At 30.8% G+C, this 27,463-nt stretch overlaps 4 protein-coding genes across 6 annotated transcripts; 1 reads left to right on the forward strand and 3 right to left on the reverse strand.

The window, feature by feature from the left end:
* Positions 1–1,135: 1,135 nt before the first annotated feature.
* Positions 1,136–4,891, reverse strand: LOC114162214 (uncharacterized protein ycf39). The gene is made up of 8 exons (XM_028046030.1): positions 4,644–4,891; positions 4,298–4,563; positions 4,120–4,218; positions 3,853–4,047; positions 3,688–3,780; positions 3,521–3,616; positions 3,299–3,439; positions 1,136–1,507 (listed from the first exon to the last, which is right to left on the reverse strand). Exons 1-8 carry the CDS (start codon positions 4,744–4,746, stop codon positions 1,331–1,333), a joined length of 1,170 nt encoding a protein of 389 aa, XP_027901831.1. The 5' UTR covers positions 4,747–4,891; the 3' UTR covers positions 1,136–1,330.
* Positions 4,892–7,731: 2,840 nt separating this feature from the next.
* LOC114196129 (protein LAZ1) lies at positions 7,732–12,486 on the reverse strand. Of its 3 annotated transcripts, none has more exons than XM_028086663.1 (7): positions 12,313–12,486; positions 11,931–12,197; positions 11,536–11,829; positions 11,373–11,461; positions 9,939–10,200; positions 8,940–9,188; positions 7,732–8,453 (listed from the first exon to the last, which is right to left on the reverse strand). In XM_028086663.1, the coding sequence occupies exons 2-7, from the start codon at positions 12,129–12,131 to the stop codon at positions 8,097–8,099; spliced, it is 1,452 nt and encodes a 483-aa protein (XP_027942464.1). In that variant the 5' UTR covers positions 12,132–12,197; positions 12,313–12,486; the 3' UTR covers positions 7,732–8,096. The 3 variants fall into 3 exon arrangements, with proteins under 3 accessions (XP_027942464.1, XP_027942465.1, XP_027942462.1); XM_028086664.1 differs by having other exon boundaries at positions 11,931–12,192; positions 12,313–12,453; XM_028086661.1 differs by having other exon boundaries at positions 11,931–12,422.
* A 96-nt stretch (positions 12,487–12,582) lies between these two features.
* LOC114196130 (sorcin-like) lies at positions 12,583–15,733 on the forward strand. Its single transcript, XM_028086665.1, has 10 exons — positions 12,583–12,804; positions 12,876–12,934; positions 13,008–13,048; positions 13,179–13,210; positions 13,440–13,468; positions 13,885–13,921; positions 14,347–14,403; positions 14,623–14,699; positions 14,844–14,917; positions 15,450–15,733. The coding sequence occupies exons 1-10, from the start codon at positions 12,721–12,723 to the stop codon at positions 15,467–15,469; spliced, it is 510 nt and encodes a 169-aa protein (XP_027942466.1). The 5' UTR covers positions 12,583–12,720; the 3' UTR covers positions 15,470–15,733.
* A 2,265-nt stretch (positions 15,734–17,998) lies between these two features.
* LOC114162613 (G2/mitotic-specific cyclin-2-like) lies at positions 17,999–20,944 on the reverse strand. Its single transcript, XM_028046557.1, has 11 exons — positions 20,809–20,944; positions 20,634–20,692; positions 20,422–20,524; positions 20,276–20,324; positions 20,020–20,172; positions 19,815–19,937; positions 19,480–19,569; positions 19,166–19,387; positions 18,979–19,077; positions 18,719–18,897; positions 17,999–18,615 (listed from the first exon to the last, which is right to left on the reverse strand). The coding sequence occupies exons 2-11, from the start codon at positions 20,677–20,679 to the stop codon at positions 18,477–18,479; spliced, it is 1,203 nt and encodes a 400-aa protein (XP_027902358.1). The 5' UTR covers positions 20,680–20,692; positions 20,809–20,944; the 3' UTR covers positions 17,999–18,476.
* Positions 20,945–27,463: the final 6,519 nt, after the last annotated feature.

The raw sequence follows: 27,463 nt of genomic DNA on the forward strand, positions 1-27,463 counted from the left end.
TAACTAATAATCTATCCTTATTATCCAAACAAAATTGGTGATTATTAATAAAATATAAAGATAATACTAAATTATGTAGGCAACTTTCTTTTTATCCATATTTATTGAATTAAAAATTGATTTACTTTTACTCTTTTCTCTTCTTTATTATTATATTTTTTAAATTAAATATGAAATCTCACTCAAATATATATTTAACCGACTACAGTGGATTTGCAACAAATATATTGAAAATATCAAAATCTTCATAAAAATATATAATTTTTTTGAAAATAACAGACACATAAAATATATATATATATATATATATATATATATATATATATATATATATATATATATATATATATATTACCTTGCTCCGTCGACCACCATTAATCTCCGCCATTAATATTTATAAATATTTATATTTCACAGTACATATTATTCACCACTTTAATTTAATATATGTATATACATAACAAAACAATTTCTCTAATTTATTAAATCTATCATAATTATTAAAAAATAAATCTATTTATAATAAATCAAATAATAGTTAAATAAATATGATAATAATAAATATAAATAATAATACTTTTTTATTTTTATAAATTAAAATATTTTTATAATTTATTAAATCTATCATATCACTCACTAATTTTTATAACTTTTTCTAAAATTTCTTAATCTAAACAATTTCATGCTGACTTCCTTTCCTCTCAAATTCACTTATTTTTATTTTCTTACAAATAATTTAAAATAAATTTGCACAAATACATCGTAAATAATATCTTCAGCTATTTCAAATGATTATAAAACATTTATGTACCAAATTTCACTATAAAATATCATGTAGTAACATTTTATTTCTTTCTATATATTCCATTTGACCAATTCACATATCAAATAACAAAACTATTTCATATTAATAAACGAATGTGTATAAATGTTATTATTCATGTTATAATTATTACTTCTATACTTTGCCTTAACAACCTAAGTCTATTTGTAAATAAATTGTTCTTACACTGCAAATTTATTTCTATCTAATGTTTCATTTTTTTAAATTAATACGTTTACTAAAATGTGTTATATTTTTTATACTATTTTCCTTTTACTTTCACTGTTAAATGCAAATATGAAAACCTGACAATTAATAAACAACATTTTCTCTTATATTTATCAAGATAATTAACTCATGTAAACATATAATATGTCTGAATTTTATGGTACATCCTCAGTCAGCTTTCTTACCTACACCAACCGGAAAAACAAAATTTAATATATATATTAATGAGACTTCTAGATATCTACATCCCTTACTTGGTTTTATATTATAAATAATCTTTCAGAAGTAAATATCCGTTTGCTTTGACTGAGCCTTGAGATCCTTCAATTTCTTTAATATGTTACTGAAGTAGTCTTGCAAATACTTTTCCAGTGTAATTATGTCTTTTGAATCAACTCCAAGCAGATTGTATGTATCCGCCATTGGAACAGAAAACACAGTATCGCTGCTAAGGACCTGCATATTTTCCCATTTAAGCATATCTTATTACCACTATCAGGAAATACAAATGCTTTATATACACTAAATGCCATTTATTCACAGCTAAAATATAATGTTACTACATTGTGGTGATACTATAACATAACATTTTATTTCTTTGACAGACAAGTTAGTGGACGTTGAGTTCATAGCTGGCTGATTGAATCGTGTTTATCCAGTCAAATAAATAAATGATTACAGAATAAATAAAACTGTTGAACAAAGATTAATAATAAATTATAAATTTTGAGAATATAACAAATCATATGAATGAAAGATACACACTTGAAATTGAACCCAGAAATTAAAATTCAAAAGTCAATACACCAAAAAGATAAAATTAGGGTGTGTATGATATGGCTGAATTGATTTTGATTGACATGTTCAAATTGATGGAGAAGCTAAAAAATAGTTGTTTCTGTCCAAATATTAATTTTTAATTTTGAAATTAGTTTTAGAAAACATCCACACAATCTACCAAAATGATTTCGAAGGTCCTATATTCGTCAAAATCAAGGGTGCCTCCAACTTGAAACTAAACATGTACTTAAACGCCCATACTCAACTTAAATACTCAACTTAAAAAGAGAGTGATCACATGGACTAATGAAAAAGAACAATAATACACATATACCTTAATTTTGTTTAGACTAATTATACTTTGTTTTTTCTTTCTAACAAAAAGATAATATTTAGACCATTTTCTTCTCGACCACTTTTAAAATAAAGAAATAAGGTAAAATCAATTTCTTTATAAACTAAAATTAACTTATAAACTAAGTTATAAACATTCTTCATACAACTCCTTTAGCTTCTTATTTTGAATTTATACATAAAGTTAAATTTATCTTGTAAAAAGTTTATTTAATATTTTCTGTTTATTTTTTCTCTCACAAAAATACTCTATGAAAAAATGTGTCCATTCTATATCGATAAAATCGATAATTTTACAATTAAACCATTGAAAGAGTTCGAATTTTTGAACTTGACTTACCTGAGATGAAGAATATGTTTAGGAAGAAATCATAACAGTATATTAAAAAAATCAATAATTAAATTGTAATTTAATAAACTATAAAACTGCAAGAATCCATATCATTATTTTTTATTTTGGAAACTATATATAATTTCATATTTTATTTTCTAAAATACAACCCTTCATTTTAGTTTGCATGTAGGCACTACCAAAGATTGATCACATTGGATTTCCTTTCCACCCGATTCAATCCAAGTGTTCAACTTAAAACTTCTCTTAAAAGTTAAAATCATGTCATACAATTTTGTTGCAAATGTTGAAGAGGATCTTCTATAAAAGTCAAATTATGAACTGAAAAGAATTTCAGTCGAGTTTGTGAGTCATGCATCACCCATTTATCTGTTTTGTGAATCATCCCCCATTATTATATACCAGAGGCAATCACTTAAAAGACATCGTATAGGTGGAGTGGAAGAATGTGAAAATTTCTAGTTGAGATGCTAGTAATAAGGCAACAAGAACATTCGGATACCCCCAACAAAGAAGTCATCACATATCATTAAAGCCCCCATGGGAATTGCCCAATGGGTTTGGCTCACTGGTGGGTATTAAAAGTTTATTTGGTTTCATAATAATTTAAAAAAAATCCCGGAAACATAACAAACCATCCAACAGTGGACGAATACTGGATTTGTGCTTGATCTAAAAGGGAAAAGGTGGGTAACGGAGCAATTCCTTCCAACAGTTAATCAATTTACTAAAGAAGGTGTAGTGGGTAAAGAAATAAGTACCTCTGAAAATGCGAGTCTGTCAGCAACATCATTTGTCCACTCAAAAACGCGAGTCAACTGACGAGTGAATCTTAAAATGGAGACCGGAACTGTGGTGACATTAGCATCTTGGCCTGCAAGCCTCTCGCACAAGGTTATTACCTGACAGTAATAGGAGGAGTAAGGAGGAGCATTGAGGAAGAGAAAAAGAAATAGCAGCAGAAGAAGATAAGTTATAATTACCTCTTGGGTTGTCCAAGCACGGGGACCAGCGAACGTAAGAAGTTTACCAATTAATTTCTCATTTCGTATGGCTATAAATGTCAAGCGAGCTATATCCTAAAGGTGGAGGCAGAGCGATTAGAAAGGAAAATGAGGAGGGAAGAGATGAATTGTGGTACATAAATTACCTGAGTATCCATGTAAGCAATTCTGGTGGGAGCATCAGTTCCCCAAACAGATTTTTCTTCGAGGATAGGAACTGCGTACTGACCAATAAGACCCTGCAAGGAAAGATTGTAAATTAATGAAATGGAAGTGGGTAGAAATTAAGAAATTAAAGGAATGGCGGTGACCTGCATGAAACCGCATAAGCGGATAACGATGTGATTGAGGCCAGAATCACGGAGGAACTTCTCAGTGCAATACTTGATTTCCATGAGGGGAACCTCGGGATGTTTGTCACAGTTATGGATGGAGTAGAATACATATTTCTGGATGCCCATTGCCTTGGCACATTGTATGAGAGCCACTTTTCCTTCCCAGTCTACCTATGTTTGTATGTATGAATTGTATAAATGTGTGTAAAGGAAATGAAAGGAAATGAAAAGGTGAGTGGTTACGGTTTTGATAGGCTCCTCGGGACGGCCAGTGGCGCAGTCAATGACGGTGTGAATGCCAACCAAGGTAGCAGGAATGGTCTCCGGTTTACTGAGGTCAGCCTGAGAAACGGGAAGAAGAGAGTGAAGAGAGTGAAGATAGAAATAGAAGTGGTGATGAATGGCAAGACATTTAATTTACATTGACAACGGTAGCTCCCCAATCGCGAAGGAAGTCGGCAGGAGCGGGCCTGGGCCTGACCAGACACCTGACATCGTAGCCTTCGTCGAGTGCCCGTCGCACAACCTGCCTTCCAAGGGTTCCGGTGCCACCCACAACCAGAATGCTGGTGGGCCTCACTGGGCTCCCGGGCCCAAAATTGGCAGTCCCTTTCTCAATCTCCGGACCGGCACTGGCACTGCTGCTGCATTTCACCCTCCAACTCCACTCTCTTCCTTTTCCCCTTCCTGTCACTTCCATAGACGTTGATGTTAAAGGAAAATTGCAATCATTTGCGGGAAGGAAGTAAAGGAAGGCAGTGACTCACCCGCAGAAATGGAATGAGAATTGGGAAACGCCAGCGTGGTGGGCGCAACACTACAGCGCCATTGCAGTTGCGGCGTGGGTGCCTTGAGCAGCGCCATCTTCATTTCTGTTAACGGTGGAAGAAGAGAAGAAACGAAAACAGCTTTCCTTATTCTCTCTCTCCCCCCGCGTCTGATCACAATTCCTCCACGTTGGATGCTTCCAGGATCACTACTCCTCTCCACTGTCCTCTTTCCTTTCTCTTCTATTATCCACCCTTTTTCTTTTCTTTTTCTTCTTTCTAAATAAATATAACAACTTTCAACTTTTTCTAAATATATTTTCATGCATAATTTTAAATTTAAATACAATAATTATTTTTTAATTTATCTTTTTTAAAATAATTATTTTTAACTAAATTTGTGTGTTTTTTTTAAACCAGTGATTTGATAATAATTTTTTTATTACTTTATTTATTTGACTCACGTGTTAATATTAAAATAAAATAATATTACGTTAATAACTTTTTAATGTTTTAAAATTGAATACACAAATACAATAATAACTAAATTAGAATAATTTCTAATTTATTATAACATACATTGTTTAATTTTAATAAATGTTAAAATATTAAATTAATACAATAAGAATAGGATCGGATGAGATGAGATGTATAGAGAAGAAAATGAATCTCATTTCATTCTTTAATTTTTTTTGGGTTAAATATGTTTTTGGTCTCTCAAGTTTGAGTAAAATTTGGGTTTAGTCCCTCATCAAAACTTTTGACCAATTTAGTCCTTCATCTTCCAAAATGCGTGAATTTAGTCCTTTTAACCAAATTTTGTTAAGTTTATCTGACATTTCAAGCGCATTTCATGATAGTATTTAAATTATTTATATTGTTTGACACATTTTTGCTTCAATGTTAACTTAAATACTATCATGAAATGCGCTTGAAACGTCAGATAAACTTAACAAAATTTGGTTAAAAGGACTACATTCATGCATTTTGAAAGATGGAGGACTAAATTGGTCAAAAGTTTTGATGAGGGACTAATTCCAAATTTCGCTGAAACTTGAGGGACCAAAAACATATTTAACCCATTTTTTTTTAACGGTAAAACATAAAACTTATTAATTCTAATCGTATGTTATAGTCTATGTATGAAAACAAAAATAAGTGGAATACAAACTCGTTTTTGTATCACGTCTCACTTGTTGTGTGTATTTTTGAAAAAAAAAAATAATCATTTTTTTACAATGAAATATTAGCTTTATAGTATTTTTTATGAGTTTTTACTTTTTCTCATGTAAAATCATTTTTTGTTTGAAATATAAGAATTTGAATAATTACACTTTATTTTTTTTTTAAATTATTACACTATAAGTAGTGTAAGTATTCTTATATTTTTCTTTATGAAATTTTCTTTGTCGAAATATAAAATGAAATCTTAACTTTTATGTGTTTTTTATAAATCACTCATGTATCATAATTCATTTTTTGCTAATTATATCCTTCAATATTTTAAGTTTAGATTCAATTATTAATGAGACTCAAAAGAGTTTGAATGAATGAAAAAAATAATCTTTTTGATATGTGTTTTTCTTATAATTATATAATTATAGTTATATTAATTTATGTATTATTTTTGTTATTAGTGAAAATAATAATATATATAGATTTTGAAAATGATTTTACATTATCACCTACGACAATCAAAAAATCTTTCACCAGTATTGGTTAGATTATCTTTATTAGTCAATTCATTCTTAATTAAGTTGATAATTATCATTTTACATTCATTACAATATTAAGTTCATAAATTTACGAAGAAATTATTTTTTTCACAATCGTATTAAAAAGATTGTCTAATTCGCATATTTTATATTTCCATTATGTTATGTTGATCATTTAACGTAATAATAAAATTCACGAGATTATCTTTTAATTATTTGATACTTTTTAAAATAATTTTTCATTTTTGGTATATTAGCTAAAACTTCATTAATTTTAATAGAAATATTTTCATTATCAATTACTGTCGCAGTATAATTCTATTACACTTAATGGAAAACTTAAAAAATACTTTAAATGTTTAGTACTTTATATTGTTATTTAAGTGACATATTGTTTCATAACAGATATTCTAATTTGAAGTATTTATATTAATATGTAACTTCTTTTTATGTCACATGTTTGCAAGATATTCTTGTCACAATCTTATTCAGCACATTCCCGTTCTCCGCAGTCTAGTGGTGAATATTTAGTTAAGACGACATCACTATTCGGATGGATAAAGGGACCTCTGCACCCGTGTGTGTAACTTCTTAAGACATCCCATAATTTTTAAAATGATATTTGACATTTGTAGAAGTGATCCTTAGATTATTTGTTCTTCTGAAAATGTTCTGAAATTTGTAGAACATGCTTTTCAGATTAGGAATAAAACTTAGTATAGGATTTTCAGAATAGAAACACTTGAAATATATTATGAAACAAGTTTTTCGAAATAAAAATTCTAAAACAAGTTTTCCATTTCCAGGATGAACTTTATTCCACGTGTTTTGTTTTGTTCGCCCTCTACATCGCCAATGCCACAACACAACAGTTATGACAGTGGTGATGTGATATAGTAAAAGAGGATATTTTATTCTTATTAGCAAATCCTGCATTATACGTGTTCACATCTTTTATTATTTCTTAAAATTTTACTATTTATAATATACATTAAATATGCTTGGTTAGAATGTTTTAAAGTCTACCAGGACATGATTTTAATGAACAGGCACATAAGTTCCTAACAAGGGGCAAAAATCATTATCTTTTTAATCAAATGTATCTAGAGTAAAAGATTGATAATTATTAATGAAACAATTTCTACAAGACTTTGATGTGTATTTCAATCTCAAAATGGACAATAAAAAAGAAAATAGAATATATATTGAGATTATCAACTTTCCTCTCTTCACACATGTTCTTTGCAACCTAGCCACCATCAAACAGCAAAATATGTATCTATCCATTTTTTGTTTTTTTCTCATTTTCTCTGGTTCATCTCCTATGCTCAAACCACATACAACTCCAACCTGATCCATCAACTCTCCTTACATCAGTAAAATATATCCATTTCTCTGAAATGAATAGAACTAAAATTATCATTCAAATATAAATACCAAAAGTCCCAGCCAGTATCAAATAATATTGTCCCGAGAAACAATGGCTTATTCTGGCAGCTGCTGAACATTTCTAGTTTGGTACAAAGCATTAGAAGCTGCCAGAAGTAACCCCTATACAAATACAGAAAGACCCCTCATATAATGATGGCACAAGAATATCATCATGATTTCGACTGAGGAGAAAAGATATACAAGAAAATATCAACCAGAACTCTCATGCGCCAAACATGTTTTAAAAGCCATCCTGAGCATGTAACAAATTATTCCTCCCACTCATAAGCTGCTCCCTAATCATTGGTTACTCTTTAGTAACCCACCTACGGCCTCTAATCTGGTAGCCTCCAAAACTTTGATCACTACTGCTCTCACCTCCACTCTCTCCACTTGCATATTCAGATTTTTTTCGGTGTTTCTTCCCCCTCAATATGCCACTATCGCTTACACTCCCATTCAAGAGGGGGTCATCAATTCCCCGAATCACTCTCCTTGCAGGTAATGATGAGGCAATGCAACTATCATCCTTGGTTCTTCTTCCATCTTTGTCATGTTTCTTAATATTTTCAGAGATTCTGTGTAGTTTTTCATTGAATTTAGTAATTCCCTTTTCCACGGGCTCCACAGCTTGATGAACAGTGAACTTCACATCCTTAACAATCTGAGTGTCAAAAAGAAAGGGTGAAGCAGATACAATATTGAAAAAGGCACTTGAAATTAATAAGCCAATATTTGTCTACTACTAATAAAAATAACTTTAGAATTTTTCAATCTTTTCTGGTCCTGAGGTTTCCTAATAAATCATATTTGTTGCCATGTTTACAAAACAAATTAATACCAAAGAATGGAGTTGAGAATTGAATTAAGAAAAAAAAAACTCCAATATATGCAGCTCACTTTAAGATTCCATATTCTCCTTAGAATAATTTTAAAGAAGATAGTTTGTTCCTTTTTTTATTAACTACCAATTAGCCCCTTTATGATAAGTTCATAAATACTTTAAAGGATTTCATTTTTCAGAGAACGAGGGAATAATATTATTTCCTCACCCTTGCTAGGAAAGGGGATTTTACCCGGTGTTAACTAATACCATATGCCCAGAGAAAAAGAAGCAAGTTGTAATATTACCAAACTTCAGGATACTTACATATCCACCACCACCAATAACAACATCACGAACACTCTCTCTAATTGTCATCCCACTTTTGGTATCATCATCTGGTGTAGGAAGACGCAGCTTTGTCGGTCTCTCACTGTCCCTAATTTCATCAGGGTCCAGAGGACAGTCAGCAGAGTAATCTCCCAGCACTGAAACGCTTCCAGGAAAGCGGTCTCCCATTAGCTCATAAGGCTTGGCTGGAAACACATACAGGTGAACTATGGAAGCAATTCCCATCTGTGCTTGATGAATACAAAGTGCTGTTAAACTCTATTCTTCCCCTTATCTGAAGCAGTCATAAAAATGTAAAACATGAAGATAAGAAGTGTTGAACATGTACTTAAGAGTCCAAAAAGGTTCAAGTACAAGTTCAAGAAACAGTGTCTAGAAGCCTAAGAGCTTGAGTGTTGACAAATTACATGCAAAATGTAACAGAACAAGGAAAACATAAATTAAAAACTACCACATTGCAGTGTATTGTCATCCCACGGCATCATGCCTGGTTATTATTATCAAAATTAATTAAATCATCAATGTACTGATCAACCAAACTAAATTAGTTTAAAAGTTGGATTTACCAAAAAATACCTAGTTCCATGAAAACAATCATATTATATTTAAGCACACCCATCCAACACAGATAATTGTGTCTTGAATCTATAGGCTTTTAGACAGATCGATTAGCAGCAAACTAAAATAAACCATCTAGATAAGTTTTTCATGCTCAAATTGCACAATTTACTTCCCACCAAGGCTATGATTAAAAGAGAGAATTCATTTCCCAGACCATGTTCACCAGGCATTCTGGACCATGGAGGACCAAGAACTGAGTTAGTCATGGTTAATGGTTGCACAAAATGCTTCCTTACAACAGTCAGCTGTAAGATATAATAGATACAAAAGAAATTCAATTAAAATGCTGACCCAGTTCCTAATGCAATTACCAAACAAAATGAAGCAAGGCAAACATAAGAGGACAAAGTCTACCTCAATACAAATGATGAAATCTTGGACACTTGACTTGAACTGCAAGCCTTGAGCAATGGGACTTTTGAACAAACCAAAGGTGCACAGGAGAGCAATTGCCACACCTTGCCACCAAGTGAGGAACACAATTGATTTAAATGTCAAAAATTTAGCCAATGGTTTTATATGAGCCAGTTCATCCTTTGTAACAGTATAAAACTGAACAAGGCAATACAAAGCCCACGACTGACTAAAATTCAGAACCACTGCCGTATAAGGATACCTACAAATGTAGCAGAAAGCTCATGCAGTTATATAACTTGAAAACCTTAACCTGTCACTAGAATTGCATGAGAACACAAACTTTAAAAGGAAGATACCAAATATGAAATTTTAACAACCAAATCTAGAAATAAACATAATAAATTCAACACCTATGCATGAAAGTAAGTGACAAGAGCCTCAGTAATAAATTACTTGAAGACTTCTTAGAATCTAGTACAAAATATATAGTCAAAAGAGAAATGCTAAATCCTCTAAACACATCATCACAACAACAAAACCCTTATCGCACTAGATGAGGTCAGTTTACACAAAATTAAGAGATTTTATCACAAGATTATCTGAGGAGTTTGAATACATAATCATAAGAGTGAAGAAAGACAAAAACAAAATGTAATTAGGATGAAGTAGGATTACTGAGATAATCTTTAAAGATGATTTAGCATTTCTCTAGTTAAAAATATTTGGACAGAAGAAACAATTTTGAATGGCAAGTTACTAACTACAATTCAAGCTACCATTCTCAGGTATAACAGGTTATGTTAGAGCTGTTTAGGTTCAAAGGACAAATTCATACTGCGTGTATAAATGGAAATGCAATCTAATAATCTATAATCTATATCCCATGATTGGATACTTTCTTTCCTTTTACCCCCTCTTTTTCTTGCCTGATACTCTTGTTTCCCTCCAAAGATTTTCATGTTTATTTCAAAAATTATGTCTCCCTTCTCGGTTATTTGTTCATGTGAAATTGGAGTAGTTTAATAAATAGCTCCTTAGAAATTTGGGTTCCGAATAGTCAAGCAGAATATTCTTCTCTATGTTATATTAGCAAAGATTAGTAGTTAAGGGCAAAAGTAATACAAAATGCATGTCTTGAAAGAAGATGACCATAAAATATAACATAAACGTAGAAGCAACGACCGATACAGAGAAAGGTGACGGCAGAACAGTTTCACAACAACTCTACCTAATATAAATGTATGGTTTCGTAGATAAAGAAAGATGTTGAATGTTCCACGGAACATTAATAATCATTTAAAAGAATAACAAAGAATGGTAATAATAAGGAAAAAAAATTATTTTAAGACAGAAAAAAAAAAGCAAGAGGGAAAAGGAAATGAAACATTTTTATGTGATATGGTTGAACAAGGCAATTCGAGAGTATCTTACCCACATCCTGGTTTAAATTCTCCTTCACAGTAGACTCCAAAGGCTTCAAGGATTACAGCGAGAATAGCAGTGAAAGCTTTGATTAGCATCTGAAAGGTTTGGAGAGAGTATTAGTAAAAAGGAAAAAGAAAAGGATGATAGACAGAAGAGAAGCAAAGCATACATATTGAACAATGCCAAATTTAATAATTTGGTAGAAGCGATGACCGAGTTTCCAGGGTTTAAAGAAGTAGTTGAGAGGAAAGGGATGGTTGACAGTGGCCTTGTCAGAAGAATGTTGCAGAAGAGGAGTTTTAACAGAGAGACGAGACTGTCTTTCCATAAACTGAATGGTCCTTTCCTCGCCACCAAGACAGGCAACAAGGTATCTTCCAAAGCAATACATGGCGAAGGATTCATAGCAGTCCCTGAGAATCTCGCAATCGACCCCGATTGATGGATTGACCAATGATACAAACTGGTAGGTGTTGGAGGGAAGCGGAAAGTGAGAAGAGACATAACATGTAATATGTGATATGACGGTGAGTAAAGAAGGGTAGGAGGTGAGTGTGGACTTACCGATTCAATAGAATAGCAAGGAACCATTAGTATAACCCCAATCAAAAACTTCTGCTCCTCGGGATTCTTGTAAGCGGAAAGATGCTCGAACAGAAGATACATGGAGAGGGCGAGGGTAATGAGGAGAAATGCGGCTGCAATTACAGTTGCCCATGTGGGAGGCGAGGAAACCAATTGGATGAGAATGCTGGTGTCGTTCATTGACCAATCACTCCCACACACACGCACCAGTGTATATACCTCAATTCAACTCAGACATCACCTGTTCTGTTCACCAGATTTATTCGATCAGTGGATGACATCAACAGTGACAGGGTAAATTGATTCAATTCACGAACGATGGATTGAATTCCCCAATGGTGAATTCGCAGCGTCACCTCACCTGGATCGTCTCCCTATGCCAAGAAGCATGGTAAAGCAAGTAAGCAATTTAATTCACCAAAGGAAACCCTTCTTTCCCATCTCGCATCCCAATCCTCCCAACAACCTCTCTCACCCTCGTCCCTCCTAAAGTATAAATAAATAAAAAATAGGTTACATAATAATATCACAATCAATTTAATTACTACACGTCTCTCTTCTCCACTGCCTGCCTTGCCTTCCTTCCCCTTTTGTTCCATTGTTTTTATTACTCTTCTTTTTATAAATTATAAATTCCAAAAAATAAAAAAGGAAATGGAATTGTTTTCATTTATTAATTGATAAACATGAAACGACGGCGTTTTGACGAGGTTGAAGACCATTTGTTAGTTAGGTGGGGGAAGGAAGAGGTTTTGGGATACGAAAGAGGATGGAGAACAGGGTAACATTACAAGAATGGTTTGACCGCGTTGACTCGGAGAAGAGTGGAAGCATAACGGCGGTGCAGCTGAAGGTAAAAGCAGTTTTTGTTAGTTGCGGCGATGCGATCTTATCTTTCTTTTTTCTTATTGTTCTCATTCTCAGGCAGCTCTGGCTGTGGGCAACCTGCAATTCCCCCTCTCAGTGGTTCACCAGATGATCAGGTTTCTTCTTCTTCTTCTTCTCCGTTTTAATTCCTCTCGTTAATGCTGTGATTCATTCGTTGCCGTTCCATAGGATGTACGATTTCGACAGAAATGGTACCATGAGCTTTCAAGGTACACACGCCATTCTCAATACCCTATTATCCACTTACCATTATCCCGCCAAATTTCCACCTTTTTTTATTTTATCTTTTAATTCCAACATTCCACTCTATCTAACCTTCAAACAATTTCTTTCTCTCAGAATTTGTTGCACTCAACAACTTCCTTCTTAAGGTTACTACTTACTTTTACTTGTGCTAAATCACTCTACGTTCTACACCTCATCACAGTAATTCACATCACATCACATGTTTGTAAGACTACCTCAATTATCATCTTTTGACCTCCTAACTCGTGTCGTCCCTTATCTGCAGGTACATCACATAACGATCGATAAATTCAAATTATCCTTTGATATTTATCCTGTGTATTCTTTATACCAATTAAATTAATGTCTTTGCAGGTTCAACATGCATTTTCGGATCTAGAGAGGTGATCGTTTTATTTATTTTCACCTCCGTTATAGATTTATGCAATTTCGTTTCATGTCTCTTTTTATAAACTATTCTCCTTTATAGTTACACCTACTTAGATTTACTATGTGATGGACGACCTTTCTGAAAAGAAATTATTAATGTGAAGGTTCGTAAACCATGCGACTGTGGGTGGTTCGAATCTTAATACTATTGTGGCCTATTACTTCTAAAGTCTAAATACCTTTTATGTGATAGAATGCCAATCAGTAGATTTCTGGATAGTACTATTAATAGGGATTCACGTTAGAGAGTAAAGTCAGGGGTTATGCTCATTGGTTGAAATTTAAATAATTACGTTTTTTTTTATCTGTGTGCTTTCCATGAGGAATGGATGGATGAGTCGTAACATTTGTTAGGCTCTCGTTGATGCAGGGGTCGTGGTTTTCTTGTGCCTGATGATGTATTTGAGGTATTTTTTTAAAATTATTCTGAGTTATACCATGTACTTACTGTAACTATTTTATTCCACCCAATTGAGCTTATAGTTCTTAAAACTAATCTCTAAGTTGTAGAAACAAAATATCAAGGTCCTTTGTTGGTGTAATGTTCATATTCTCTTCTTACAGTGGTGTCTTTGCATGATTCGTATTTTCCTTGAGTTCTAGGAACACACCCTTCTTATTGGTTATTGAAAACTACTACAAAATCAAGAGAGTCACTAATAAGATGTGAGACCTACCAAGTTTTATCATTTCCTATCAGTGAGAAAGTGTGTTACAGTGTGTATTCCTAGCATTTATCTTTTTTCCAGTGATGAGAGACTACAAAACTCTGCTTATTTCACATAACATTCTCTTGTTGCAACTCATCTTGATGAATTCTAAATGTTTCCAGGCTTTGGTAAAAATTGGTTTCAAGCTGGATTCTCCTGCTTTTTACACTGTCTGTGAGGTAAAACATCTCTATATCCTTATTTCTTTTTTGTTCCTTTCTAGGAATGATAGCTTGGATATATAATAGTGAGATGGAGAATCCTATAATGCATTATGTTAGCCTTGTAATTATTTTTCATTGTTTTGACATCTAAAGTAAGTTTTAGTTGGAATTCTTGTTGCACATTAATGCAATACAGAAGACCATGCTAAATTATTTCTTTTTTATCCTTCTTAGAGCTTTGATCAAAGTAAAAATGGAAGGTTTCGGCTGGACGACTTCATATCAATCTGTATATTCCTACAATCAGCACGGTATGTTCTCATTTTATACAAAGTTCGGGAAAGGAAAGCCACAGATTTCTAACACCATTTTTTCCAACCTCGTTGAATTTTTATTTTGTTATCCACTGCAATATTATAATAAGGATCTTTCATTGCTTTTTTTTTTTTTTGCAGGAATCTGTTTAATTCTTTTGATACGGCAAAACAAGGCAGAGTTACTCTCGATCTGAATCAATTTGTGTATTGTAGTAAGTACACACTAAGCTGCCTTATATAATTAGTATCCACAGTTTAATCAGAGTTAGCTAGCAAATAACTTTTGTTTTAGAAAATATTTATCTCAGTGGAGTTGTATTTAAATTGTCCTTTAAAGTAATAAGGTTATATGAAAGTGTTTGCTCTGCTGCAATTCTGCTTAAATATGGCATGATGCACTTTGTTTCTTGACATGGACTAGCTCCAATGCCCACGTGAACTGGAAAGAAAAATTGCGAAAACAATCTCACTGGCGAATAACTTATGATTGACTTGCATTTACCCAATTATTCACTTCCATTTTAATACTACAAACGTCAAGCGGCCTAATTTAGGATTTTGAGTTGAGGGGTAGAAGTAGAAAGTAATGTAATTTATTCTTGCTCTAGATGTACTCCATCTGCCCATGCTATTTGGACTGCTTCTAATGTATTACATTTGCGTTTTACTTGGCACATTGCTACTATATTAATTCGACATATTAATTTCTGATTCTTTCTCTCTTCTCTTTTACAACTTGTCCAGCTGCCAATTGCAGAATATGATTGAACGTATGATGGCTTGGGAAGATGATTCACGAATACTTCACTTTGTCAACTACCATTAAGTCATCTTAGAGGGAGGTAATTTGTGATCACGAATAAGATGAAACATTTTGACTACTTGCCATCTGTTTGCAAAATACAGTTTTTTTTATGATACAATTTTATTTTAAAACGAAGTCGTTATGAAACATACTCAGTTACCACCCACAAAAGTATATCTTGAGTTATGATAAGATAAAATTTGATGTATCGCTTCTTATTTAACGAGGTTGGATAAACTAGAATAGTTATAGAACAACAAGATCGAAGAAAGAAGAATTGAAGATGAATTGAAAGTTTGTTTGGATTACGTTTGAAACAAAAGTACTTTAAAGGCAAACAAACTGATTTCCGCACAGGGTTTTTAAGCACGAGGACCTGTACATTGATTCAGAAGAGGAATTGGTTTGTTCTCTTTACTATAAGAAGTCTGGTTATTGTCGTTCATCCCTACACCATGGTAGTACACTAGTAAAAGTTAAATTAATTCATAGCTAAATAGTGTTAATTTTATATATAATATGTGCGTGCTAGAAAAAATGCCCAAGGTTAATGTGCATTTGTTTAAAATCATTATCTACAACATTTGTTTTAGGTTCATTACGAAATTTACAACAGCTCGTACGCCCAACTAATCTAACAACTAACTGATTTAGATGTTTAGAACAAAAAAATTAGACATTTAGAACAAAATAAGTAAAACTACATATAAATCATTGTGTACTATTTGCTTATTTAATTAACTTCTTTCAAAAAAAAAGGCTAATTAACTAATTATGTTCTGCTCTTTAATCAAATTTTATTTTGCGAATAATGTCGAGTTAGGTTAAGATAGATAAACCCAAGAACGCACTAATTAAACAAGTTAAAAAGAAAAAAAAACTTAACCCCACCTTATAATTTTTCTCCCAAACTTATCCTTCCTTTTCTTCTTCACTTTTAGCCTTATATTCCAAAACTCACAAATTTCTTACGTTCAATGAGACCCACAAACATAAGAAAGCGATTTAAGTTGAAAAATAATACGTACTCTTTAAAATACTATTCCATAGAACTATACTATTAAGTTATTTTATGAAATATTTTACTACGGTATTTTGTACGTGGATGTTGGAAATTTAAGTGTTTGGATTTTGTGGGTTCTCCAAAGAAAACCCCCTACCTTAAAATTAGAAAATTTGTTTAACTTCTACATTTCTTATTTCTTATTTTACTTTGATTGACTTAAGCCCTCGTGATTGTGAGTAGTTAGTTAATCTACCTAGTTTTATTGGTATTATTAGGATAACCAAGTGAGTTTCGATATTGTCATCACGATTTGATGAGCTCTTGAGAATGAAGTTTTGTTGTTACAACTACATATTACATTCTTATTTCTTAATATTTCTAATAATGTATTTTAAATGTGGGTTTTGACTTGTCGTTAGAGAGTGTTGTTAGCAACAAAAAATAAAGGAGATTTCTTTTTACACCTCCACATTTTACTTCTACACCTTATAAATATGAAAATGACTGTTTTGTCTTAAAATTAGATTTTACATTGTACAATCTAAATGTTATAGAAAAAAGTTTTCGGATTTCGCAATTCAGAAATCAAATAATTTATAAGTTATGCAATTCAAAAGTTTTTTTTTTATATTGAGATTGGTACAGAGTTATTTTTATTTTTTAAATACAAAATATTTTTTTCTCCTAATATCATCATGCAACGCATACATATTTTTGAAACTTTAGATGAATTTAGTCCTCCAACTGTGTAGATTTAGTTCCACATTTTGTTAAGTTTATTTAACGCATTAAACATAAACATATTTTCATATAGCATTTGAATTGTTTACACCGTTTGAGACATTTTTGCTTCAAAGACCATGAACATATATGAAACGTCAAATAAATTTAACAAAATTTGGTTAAAAAGACAAACAAAATTTGATTAAAAAGACAAACAATTCACATAATTCTCTGAAGTTGAGGAACTAAATTAGTAAAGTTTCAACTAATTTCAATTTTCACTTAAAATTAAGTAACAAAAAACGTATTTAAACATTTAAACTTGATGAATAACATTATAAAAGATCAAATGGTTTTTTTTATTGAAAAATTACAGTCTTTTTATTTTCTTTTCATTTATTCGTTTTCATTTTATTATATAAATTGTTAAGAAATTTAAGAATCTATGATTGGAATTGAAAATTCCTTAACTTATCACACCCTCAACAATTATTTAAGGCCGTATCTATCAATGACCATAATTTTACTAACCTATTTCATAAAGGCCCTAATTTAAGGGGATCATAAAATCCATGACCATAATTTGAGGATCATTTTGAAAAACCAGACATAAAACTTCTATCATTCAAGAATCTATTGATGATAATTTTGTGGCTATTCACTTCTGCAAGTGCTCACATTTTTTCCTTTCACCCTAACCACAAACAGACCCTTAAAAGAACCAATTGAAGACCTCTATGACCATTTAGGAATCGGAAATTTAATCTGAAAAACTGTGACCATATATTGAGGAAAAGTAAATGTACTTCGAAGGCCTTATGCAATAATCTTAACCTACTCATTTTAATACCTTGAATATCCATTCTGTAAAGACCACACATTATACTCAACGTAACTTTTAGTGATTGTCAACAACACCCGAAAGAAAAACCGGTACTGGTAGTTGGATTCTACTACCATTCTACAAGTAAACTCTCAAAACAACCAAAACTACAACCTTAATTATCCAGCAGAAACAGGGCTGTTTCTATACAACCATTTTATACAACCTTCTCTGAAAGGTAAGGGTAACTCTCTGAAAGGAGAAGGTCCTCCCTTAGAGTTTACATCCACCACAACTTATGTTGCCAGCTCTTTTGCGAAGCTCTCAAAACAAACTTCTAAAAAACTCAGAAAAAAGCCAAAAGAAAAGTTCGTACCCAGAAGCCAGAAGCTCATGCGCGTTCCCGTTCCCCCGTTAATTATCCAGTAAAAACAGAGCAGGCTCTATTTTTGCGGCGCAGCCATACCTCCATGTACTGTACTTTCTATATACACCAGTGAGTTTTCCTGATCCGGCTTTTCGATGGAAAGTAACCATCAGCCTCGAGCATTCTCTGACATCACACACAAGGAACATTTACTATACACTTCACAAATTCAGCAAAATCAACTGACAGACACTGACAACAATAAGGACATCTGCCAAAAATAACTTACAGAAGCTGCTCTTCTGAGTAATCAGTATACCACTCGCTGGTCTTAGTCCATTGCTTAAACTGGTACATGCTACATTGAGCTGTGTAAATGGCTGCAGCAGCTAGCAAAGATGGTGAAAACTTCAGCATTTTGTATTCCACCAAGCAAAGTTCAACCAAGAAGAAGGACGAGAGCTCCAGCTGACACAGTTTCACAGATCTCATATTCGTTAAGTTGCTTTAGTATTATAAATCATCGTAAAACAATGCTGCATTACTCACCTTTTTATCAGAATGAGCTGCCTTTAGAAATCTTCTCATGAACATGTATGGAGTAGGCACAGACAAGTTGAATTGCAGACTGTTCATCATCAATTTCTCCTAGTGACGTATGTTTTGATTAGATGCATTTCCCAAAATTAAAGGGAAGCAAAAAAGAAAAAGAACGATGAAGCATAAACTGAGTTACCATAGCTAAAACTTCATCCCTTGTATATGCCTTGTCTGTTATCAGAATAAAATCCTCAACGGTAGGGACTGAGACCTCCTCGTACTTACAAGCTATTAGCATAGCTGTTACGCCAACTAACTGAAGTTTCTTTCTGATCATTGCCTGACGCTCCAGGAACCTGTCGATGAGATTGACAGTAAGGAACAATGTCTCCTCCAAAAGCTCAAATTTGTAGTGAACCTGTTAGAAACCGTAAAAAGCTTGACTAAGTTTTGAGAAGCTTAACTTCAACCCTTGAAAAGGACATCAACATGGAAATGTAAATAATGTACCTCAATAAGCCAGTCAACAAGAATGGCTCTCATCCTCTCATTAATGTCAAATTGATTAGTCATGTAATTTGGAGAGACACAGCTCGAATCCTGCGAAAGAACTGATGGGTCAACATCATATATATAAGTCCTTGCACCAGATTTTCCAATCAAGTAGTCAAGAAATCAGAGCCCTTTTCTAACATTTTCCAACCGACAAGGGAGGTTTTCTTTTAATTATTTGGGGAGATCCGATGAATGTCCAAAACCAACAAGAAAAATTCTACTTAATTTGTAATTTTAAAGAACAGCTGTTCATTACAAGAGCCAACCAGCAGAGAGATTTTGAATGTTACCTCGATTTTCTTGTAGAGGCTGTAGATATCATCGATGTACTCAACAACTGCAAGTGGATCTGTCCTGTCGCAGGCATCGATGTCTAAAACAGGTTCCTGCACATCTTCCATTTCAACTTCCTCCTGAGATACAGTGGAGCACACGCCATTTATGATATTCTGCCCAAAAACGCAGACAATGAGATGAAAACGTTCAAAGACTTACTATCCTGTCTATTTCGTCGAGCATGGCTTCAGTATGCTTGACGAAATCTGGAACTGCGTTGTCACCGGCATCCTCATCATCGTCGATAGCTATGATTTCACAGTCTAAGTTGTAACTCGGGTTGGGAGCCAACATGTTGTGTTTCTTAGTTGCCTGACATAACAGGATAGATAGGAAAGTCAAGTGAGTAAACAGATTAAAAAGAAAAAAGAAAAAAAAAATGATCCACATGTGGTTTATGGAGAGGGAAGAGTACATGAGGATGAGGGGGTTGGTGATGCAGAACTGCGTGTCCTTTGCTCTTGCTGCATCATCAAAGAAATTCAAAAAAGATGAACGTATATTGAAGTGTTGTCACACTTAAAGACAGACAAAGAGAGAGAGATTGGTTTCAAAGTGTACCGGGAATGAACAGGGCTTCTGTTAGGCATAAGATTCTGATTGATGCTACGGAGAGGCAACCGGTGATGGAGGGGCTTCAGATTCTCCTCCATTCTTGGATACCCTTTGTGATTCAAGGAAAGGAGAAACATTAAAAACAACGAAACCTCAATCTCGTCCTCGTATCCAAGTATTATTATTATTAAAATGAAAAGAATGGATAAGGAACCAACCTTGAAGATCTGAAGAGGGCAGGCGGTTTTCCTTTGAGGCGTCCATTGGCTTTGCTATGCTGTGTGTGCGTGCAGTGCCATAAACATTAATCAGAAAATTCGGAAGAAGATGAAGAAAAGCAAGATCCGTTGAAAGAACATAAACGAAAATCAAGATATCTGGGAAGATCCTTACGCTGCTCACTCACGCTTGTATGAATCCGAAGAAAAAGAAAATGAAATCTGAAAATGGGAGGCGACAGCAGAGCCAACACGCAGAATAAAAAGAAATGATGAAAAGCGAATTTCAGACGGTGATGTCGCCGTGTCACTGCTCCTAGCCGTTGCCCTTCTTAATAACGGCTACTTTACTATTGAAATTTGAAAAATTAAAAACATTAAGGTTAACTTTCACCCTTTTTCTTAAAATCTACTGCTACTTCAAAATTAAAGGTTTAACAATAAAATACAAGCTATTTCATACTTATTTTTTTACTTTTAACTCTCTTTTTCGATTACAAATTTATAAATAAATTTGTTTAAGATTAATTGTCTCGTTTCATAAAAAAATGAGGGAACTAAAAATATTATGTCAAATTTATTTTTTTTTGTTATATATTGTTATAGATAAAAAATTTTAACCATAATAAATATGTGTGATAATGTTAAAAAATATACATTTTTAAAACTTATAATTTTCTCCATTAAGTTATCCTTTTCTAGAGTAATCTTTGCTGTCAAATTCTTTTTTACAAATTAAGGATACAAATAACAGTTAAAAAAGACAAATTTTCGGTCAACTTTCTTTTTGGGTACTTTTTCCACTAACTGTTTACAGATAGTTTCTATATAATATTAACTGCGAATTTTAAACATTAATTATAAAAGATAAAATATTAAAAAACCTAATATCATTTTTGAATAATACTCTTAAGAAAAATATTTCTTGTGAATAAAATTCAATGATATCTATATGTTAAAAAGAACAAATAGTCAAACAGGTAGTCAATAAAAATATTACCGTAATTAATAATTAAATACTTAACCCCAAAACATTTTCTTAAAATATATGGAATTTATATTAGTTTTAAAGAATAAAAATGTATATATGTTGAATATCATAACATTATTATTTACTCATTTTAGAAAAAATATATTCAGTTCATCTCATGAATACATTTTACAAAAATTAATTTGAAAATGTCAACCATATTTCATTCAATTAAATTTAATTGTAAAGATAACTTTTGTAATTAATATTAATTAAATAAATTTAATTATTATTCACAAAAGATAAGTGTTTAATAACTTCTATTTTTTAATGATCATAATTTATTCAAAAATATATTATTAGAATTAAAAATTCATTACAAACTAAAACAATTAGTTCTACATGTTTTTGTTTTTTATTTCGATCCTTATAGATATGCAAGTTTAGTTTTTGTCATAGTTACATTTATTTTTCTTATTTTGCTGCCTTATAATATTTTTGTTTTTGTTTTAGTTCTAAATATTTGTCAACATTCTATAAGCAATAAGATCTCAATTAAATGACCATGTGAGTAGTTGAGGAGTAACACATGTGCAATTTTTTTAATTTTTTATTTGAAGATAAAAACTAATGAGTATATGTTTTATTTTTCTATTGAATGACGAAACGTATAATAACACTCTTGCAGTATAAAAACACTCTTGCAATCACATTTCTCTATGTTAAATTTTCATAAAAGGATGTTCTCAAATTAACAAAAATTAATGAGCATATGTTTTATTCTTCCATTCTTCCATTGGATGACGAAATACAAGTAAATATTTTTTTATGCTCTGTAGTAGATGGAAAACTATATCGCATTGACTATTTTTAAAATTAAATAATTTTAAAAAATACATATGTGAGTTCTTTTCCCGTAGCTAGAATATGAAACCAAAATAGAAACACTCTAGTAATCATGTTTCTCTATGTTATAATTTTATAACCTTATGTTCTCGTAAAAAAAATGGTATTTATATTCAAGTCTTTGATTTGATTTGTTCTTCACATTTTTTTTTTATTAAATTTTTATTTTTTAAAAGAAACTTAATATGATTCATTTCGTTAAATTGTTATCGTTAAGTGTTACAAGTCAAAATATAAATCGATCATGTGTCAAGATCTAAGTCATATTATACTTAGAATCTTTGTATTTTTGACTTGTCATGTGATTATAACATCTTTCATAACACATGTTTTTGACACGTATCACTTAATCTCAATTTATGAAAAGATGTCACATTGCATCTTTTTTACAAAAATAGCAATTTAATTTGTCTTTAAAAAAAATTTTCAATTGAGTCTAAACAAAATATAAGGATCAAAATGAATAAAATACTTAAATATAATTAGTGACAAATTACTAATTAAGCATCTATAACAATATATAAAAAAAATTATCTCTTTTGTGTCCACATTTCAAAATACCAATTTTATCTTTTAAAATATAATTATTTATTAAATTTTTGAAAATTGATCGTTACTTTTATAATTTTTTATAAAATTGTCTATCTCTGCTCTTTTCTTTTTCTCTATTTATCAACTGTTTATTCTCCTATCTTTTCTAATATATTTCACTTTATTTTTAATAAATATAATTTTATTTATATATTTTATATATTAACTTAATAACATTACATTATCACCACCTACTAATATAACATCACATATATTATATTAAAAAAATACGTACACACAGACGTTGTCGCGCTTGTGTACGCTAGTTAATCTTAAAAATATGTGCATTAATACAAATTTTAAATACTCTATATTATTAATGAACAAAACTTTTATATGTTTAAAAATTTGGAGACTGCAAGTTTTTTTTTATTGATTTTGAAGAAATAAATATAATTTATCTTCTGTCGTATCCTATGATAGATTGGAAATAATTTCACTTTTTTATTTTTTTTCATCTCAACTTTTGTATTATTTTTTATTTCTTTTACGATAATTAAGGTATATTTAAGGATCAAGAGTAATTTATGTACAAAATAGATAAGTATGATAAGTTCCATTAAGTAAACGTAAAAGACATTGATGCAATATGACTTTCATTAAGATATAAAATTGTGATTTGGGTGAAATTCTTTTATGAAGATTATCGAGTGATAAAATGTTAGCCTTTCACATTGTTTTGGGCGGGCTAGTGTCTGGGCCGCGGAGCCATCATGGAAGATGACGATTACAATTAATGCTTATTTTATCTGCGAATCATGATCCTTTTATGGCACTAATCAAATTGTTAAAGTTTTAATTTCGCGATTACCTTCGAACCATGTTTTTGACCAGAGTTTCCACACCAAATCCAGGAAGTTTACAAGTTTAAATAAATGAAAAAACTATATTCCTGGTTTTATAAATTAAATAAATGAAAAAAACTAAAAATAAGTGCAAAGATATCCTGATTTCATAAATTAAAAAAAAAAACTAAAAATATTTGTTAATGGCGACACAATCAATCTTATCAACTTAAACAAACTTTTCCAGTAATGAACATCTAAGATTGTGTATCCGAGTGATAAGTGATTGAGATCTATCTAATTGTTCCACTTACCAATGATTCGTTAAAAGTAAGTATGAGAAAGTAATATTTAAAAAGCTCCCAAATGCTAAAGAAAAAGAGAAATATATCCTAAAATAAATTAATTAAAATAGTTGGTAACAAAAAAAGTTTAATTCAATTGATTATATATGATATATAGATATATGAATTATTGTAAAGTCCCTTCATATGTTTAATTAAAATATTGGTGAGGTCAATTAGAAGGGAGTTTAATTTGAGTGACACAAAAAGAAAGCATAACAAGATAATCTAGACAGACTTTTCTTCTTACTTGGTACAAAATAAGAATACAGTTATTAAATTAATGTCCATTTGATGTAACCCAGATTATGAGTATCAATTGTGGACCCCTTTTAATTTTGCATTTGATCCATTCATATATCACTTCCTTCTTGTAATAATTTTGCCTTGGTTAGGTTTCTTCAACCAATAAATATACTATCTAATAAATTTTATTTTTAAAATTATTTAAACTTTTAATTTCATAAATAAATATAGTGGTTAGGTTTTTCCACTCATAAAGAACAACAAATTTAACAATAAAAATCAAAATAAAATAATTTTAAAAGAGGGGAAAATCAAACTTTCTTCAACTAAAACAAAGTTTTATCAAAAGAACATGTTATTATTTTATATAAGTAATCCCACGAATATTTTTTTAATATATACAAAATTTATTTATTTATAAAATTATAATTAACAAAATTCACTACTTGTATGACTTTTGAGTATGAAAATTTCTAGTAACATATATAAAATACCGTGTAAAAAACAGACGCATAATAATAATAATAATAATAATAATAATAATAATAATAATAGTGCTACAATAAATAAATCAAAGAAGTAATCAATATTAAATTTAAAATTAAAATATTTAAAAATATAAAATTATTTTTCTTAATGTAACCTAACATGTCTATAATTTTTTAGGAGATTTTGTTTTTAAGATAAATTTAGGAGAGTATATTTAAGAGGAAAGAGAAGTGAAAATGATTTTATTTTTATTAAGAGAAATATGGTGATAAATGAAAGAATTTGAAATGAAAGTTTATCAAAATTAGTTAGTGATGTTATGAATTTAATAGATTAAAAGAAATTACTAGATATAAAATTGAATAATAACCATTTTATCCTTGATTATAAGAGTTATTTAAAATAAATAAGAATAAATTTTGATATTATACGTGACACACACGTGATACCTCTTTAACGTTGTTATTACATTATTAACGGAAAGGACTTGATTGCATCATTGCATCAAATTTTCAAAATATGGATCAAATTGAGATAAATAAAAATAGAGGAATCAAATCCAGACTTTAACCAATATAATTTTAATTTCAAATAAAATTAAAACAAAATAGATTATTATATTTTGTAAGAAAACTAAAAAAGACAGATCATAATAAGTATTGAATTAACGTTTATAAATGTTCAAAGAACTATAGAGACAAAAACTAAGACTCATTCCCATTATTAAGCATTGAAAATGACACCACAAAAAGTTTGTAATGAACATAACCTAGTTTTATTCTTTTAGTGAAAGTTTGTTCATGTGAAATACGATATCATAACCAAATTTAATTGTCAAATTCTTTGAATAAATCTCTTCAAAATCGTTGAAGGGTGGGAGTTGTGTTTTGCGAAATGACTTTTTTACCATACCACCACTACATTGCCTCATAATTTCAATTTCTTTGATTTTTGTAAATAGATCATCGAACCAGCCCGTCCCGCTCGACCTTAATTGTGTGCAGGCTAAGGATCGGAGTTGTGTGATGGGCTCAACATCCCAACTCGCATGTCTCGTTCTGCATTGTCACACCTAACTTTTTTGTCATTGTTAAAATAATGACATTTATAAACTCATTGTTGTATATTTAATCTATTGTTCAATTCACATTATTTTTCATCTTCCATATATTATTTTTAACTCAAACCAAACTTCATTTAACTTCTCTTAATTTTGATTTATGTTGTCTGAAGAATTTTCCATAACTCTAAAAAGTTTAAAAATCACAATTTTCTCTCGATAAAGTTTGATTATAAACAAAAGTACATTCCTATATATTTGTATTAATATATCAATGGAGATACCTTCATTCAACTCTAATCTTATCCCCATTCCCAGATGTAATGTATACAAAAGCTAAAAGAAAGAAATTTAAATATTTAAATAAATAAAATAAACTGACTCAAAATAAATATTTAGTCTATCTTATTTATTATTCATCATTTACGGTATAATTTGGTGGTGAAAAGATAAAAAAAAATATAGAAAAGTATATAAAAGTAGAAAGAAAAGGAAAAGAAGGGAGAGTTGTATTAAAAAGAAAAACTTAGAACATACATCTTACACCTATATATGCAGTATATATGCAGTAGTCCTAAATTATCAAAAAGCAATTTGCTTCCTTCGTGCTACGTACCATTGATTCCTTTCCCAAAAATAATCAAACAAATGAATCAAAATAGCTTTGTTTTTCCAACGACTGAGTTGAATCATCCTCGATGGCAACCTCAAATTTTTTTTTTTTCTAAAAGCGAGGCAAACGTAACGATATTACAAAAGTAAATTTTAATATATAAGATAAGAGTTAGTAAGAAATTGCGGGAAATAACCCTACTAATTTTTTAATTATTACATTACTTAAGTAGATCACATCAGATTCTGCCGCCCAGCATTCTCCAACTTTTTTTAAAATTTGGTTTCCTGCTGGTTAGACATATATATTGCCTTTTTGTTGAATATATGTATTTTAATGTTCACTAAATATTCAATGTAGTAAATTTTACCTATATTTCGGTACCATTAAATTTATAATATTTAGGGGAATGGAAAATATCAAACTCAACTCATGCGATAATTTAAATAAGTAAGAAAATGAGAGAAAGAGAAATTATATCAGTTTTTTCTCTCTCTTTTAAAGTATTGGTAGTTTAAATTATGAATAATAATTTGAGAATGAAAAATATTAGAATAATTCTCTTTTTTTCTAAACTCATATAATTTTAGTATTGTGTGAATAGTTAAGCAAATGGATATGTTTTAAGTTTGAGTAAGATGATTTTGTTTAATGGGTGTCCTGGATACATGTATTTAAAAATGTGTCTTTAAAAACATCTCATTATATTTTTATATTTTTATTTATATATTTAGTCTGGGGTATTTATATCTTTGTTATCCTAATGCATCAGTATTGAGTTATTTATTATTTTTGCGACTCAGAAGAACCTGTCCATTCCATAGAC

This window comes from Vigna unguiculata, chromosome 9, assembly GCF_004118075.2.
Source record: "Vigna unguiculata cultivar IT97K-499-35 chromosome 9, ASM411807v1, whole genome shotgun sequence".
NCBI lineage: Eukaryota > Viridiplantae > Streptophyta > Magnoliopsida > Fabales > Fabaceae > Vigna > Vigna unguiculata.

What these genes read in the sequence shown, in the direction of transcription:
- LOC114162214 (XM_028046030.1), bottom strand. Translation starts at nt 4,746, where the DNA reads ATGAAGATGGCGCTGCTCAAGGCACCCACGCCGCAACTGCAATGGCGC. An exon ending in GTGCTTGGACAACCCAAGAG is followed by an intron (nt 3,440 to 3,520) that starts GTAATTATAACT and finishes TATTACTGTCAG; the next exon opens with GTAATAACCTTGTGCGAGAG. An exon ending in ACAGACTCGCATTTTCAGAG is followed by an intron (nt 1,508 to 3,298) that starts GTACTTATTTCT and finishes GAAAATATGCAG; the next exon opens with GTCCTTAGCAGCGATACTGT.
- LOC114196129 (XM_028086663.1), bottom strand. Translation starts at nt 12,131, where the DNA reads ATGAACGACACCAGCATTCTCATCCAATTGGTTTCCTCGCCTCCCACA. An exon ending in CTTGCTATTCTATTGAATCG is followed by an intron (nt 11,830 to 11,930) that starts GTAAGTCCACAC and finishes AACACCTACCAG; the next exon opens with TTTGTATCATTGGTCAATCC. An exon ending in GAATTTAAACCAGGATGTGG is followed by an intron (nt 10,201 to 11,372) that starts GTAAGATACTCT and finishes CTACATTTGTAG; the next exon opens with GTATCCTTATACGGCAGTGG.
- LOC114196130 (XM_028086665.1), top strand. Translation starts at nt 12,721, where the DNA reads ATGGAGAACAGGGTAACATTACAAGAATGGTTTGACCGCGTTGACTCG. An exon ending in GTGGTTCACCAGATGATCAG is followed by an intron (nt 12,935 to 13,007) that starts GTTTCTTCTTCT and finishes GCCGTTCCATAG; the next exon opens with GATGTACGATTTCGACAGAA. An exon ending in GAATCAATTTGTGTATTGTA is followed by an intron (nt 14,918 to 15,449) that starts GTAAGTACACAC and finishes CAACTTGTCCAG; the next exon opens with CTGCCAATTGCAGAATATGA.
- LOC114162613 (XM_028046557.1), bottom strand. Translation starts at nt 20,679, where the DNA reads ATGGACGCCTCAAAGGAAAACCGCCTGCCCTCTTCAGATCTTCAAG. An exon ending in GCCCTCTTCAGATCTTCAAG is followed by an intron (nt 20,525 to 20,633) that starts GTTGGTTCCTTA and finishes TGAATCACAAAG; the next exon opens with GGTATCCAAGAATGGAGGAG. An exon ending in AGAAGCCCTGTTCATTCCCG is followed by an intron (nt 20,325 to 20,421) that starts GTACACTTTGAA and finishes TTGATGATGCAG; the next exon opens with CAAGAGCAAAGGACACGCAG.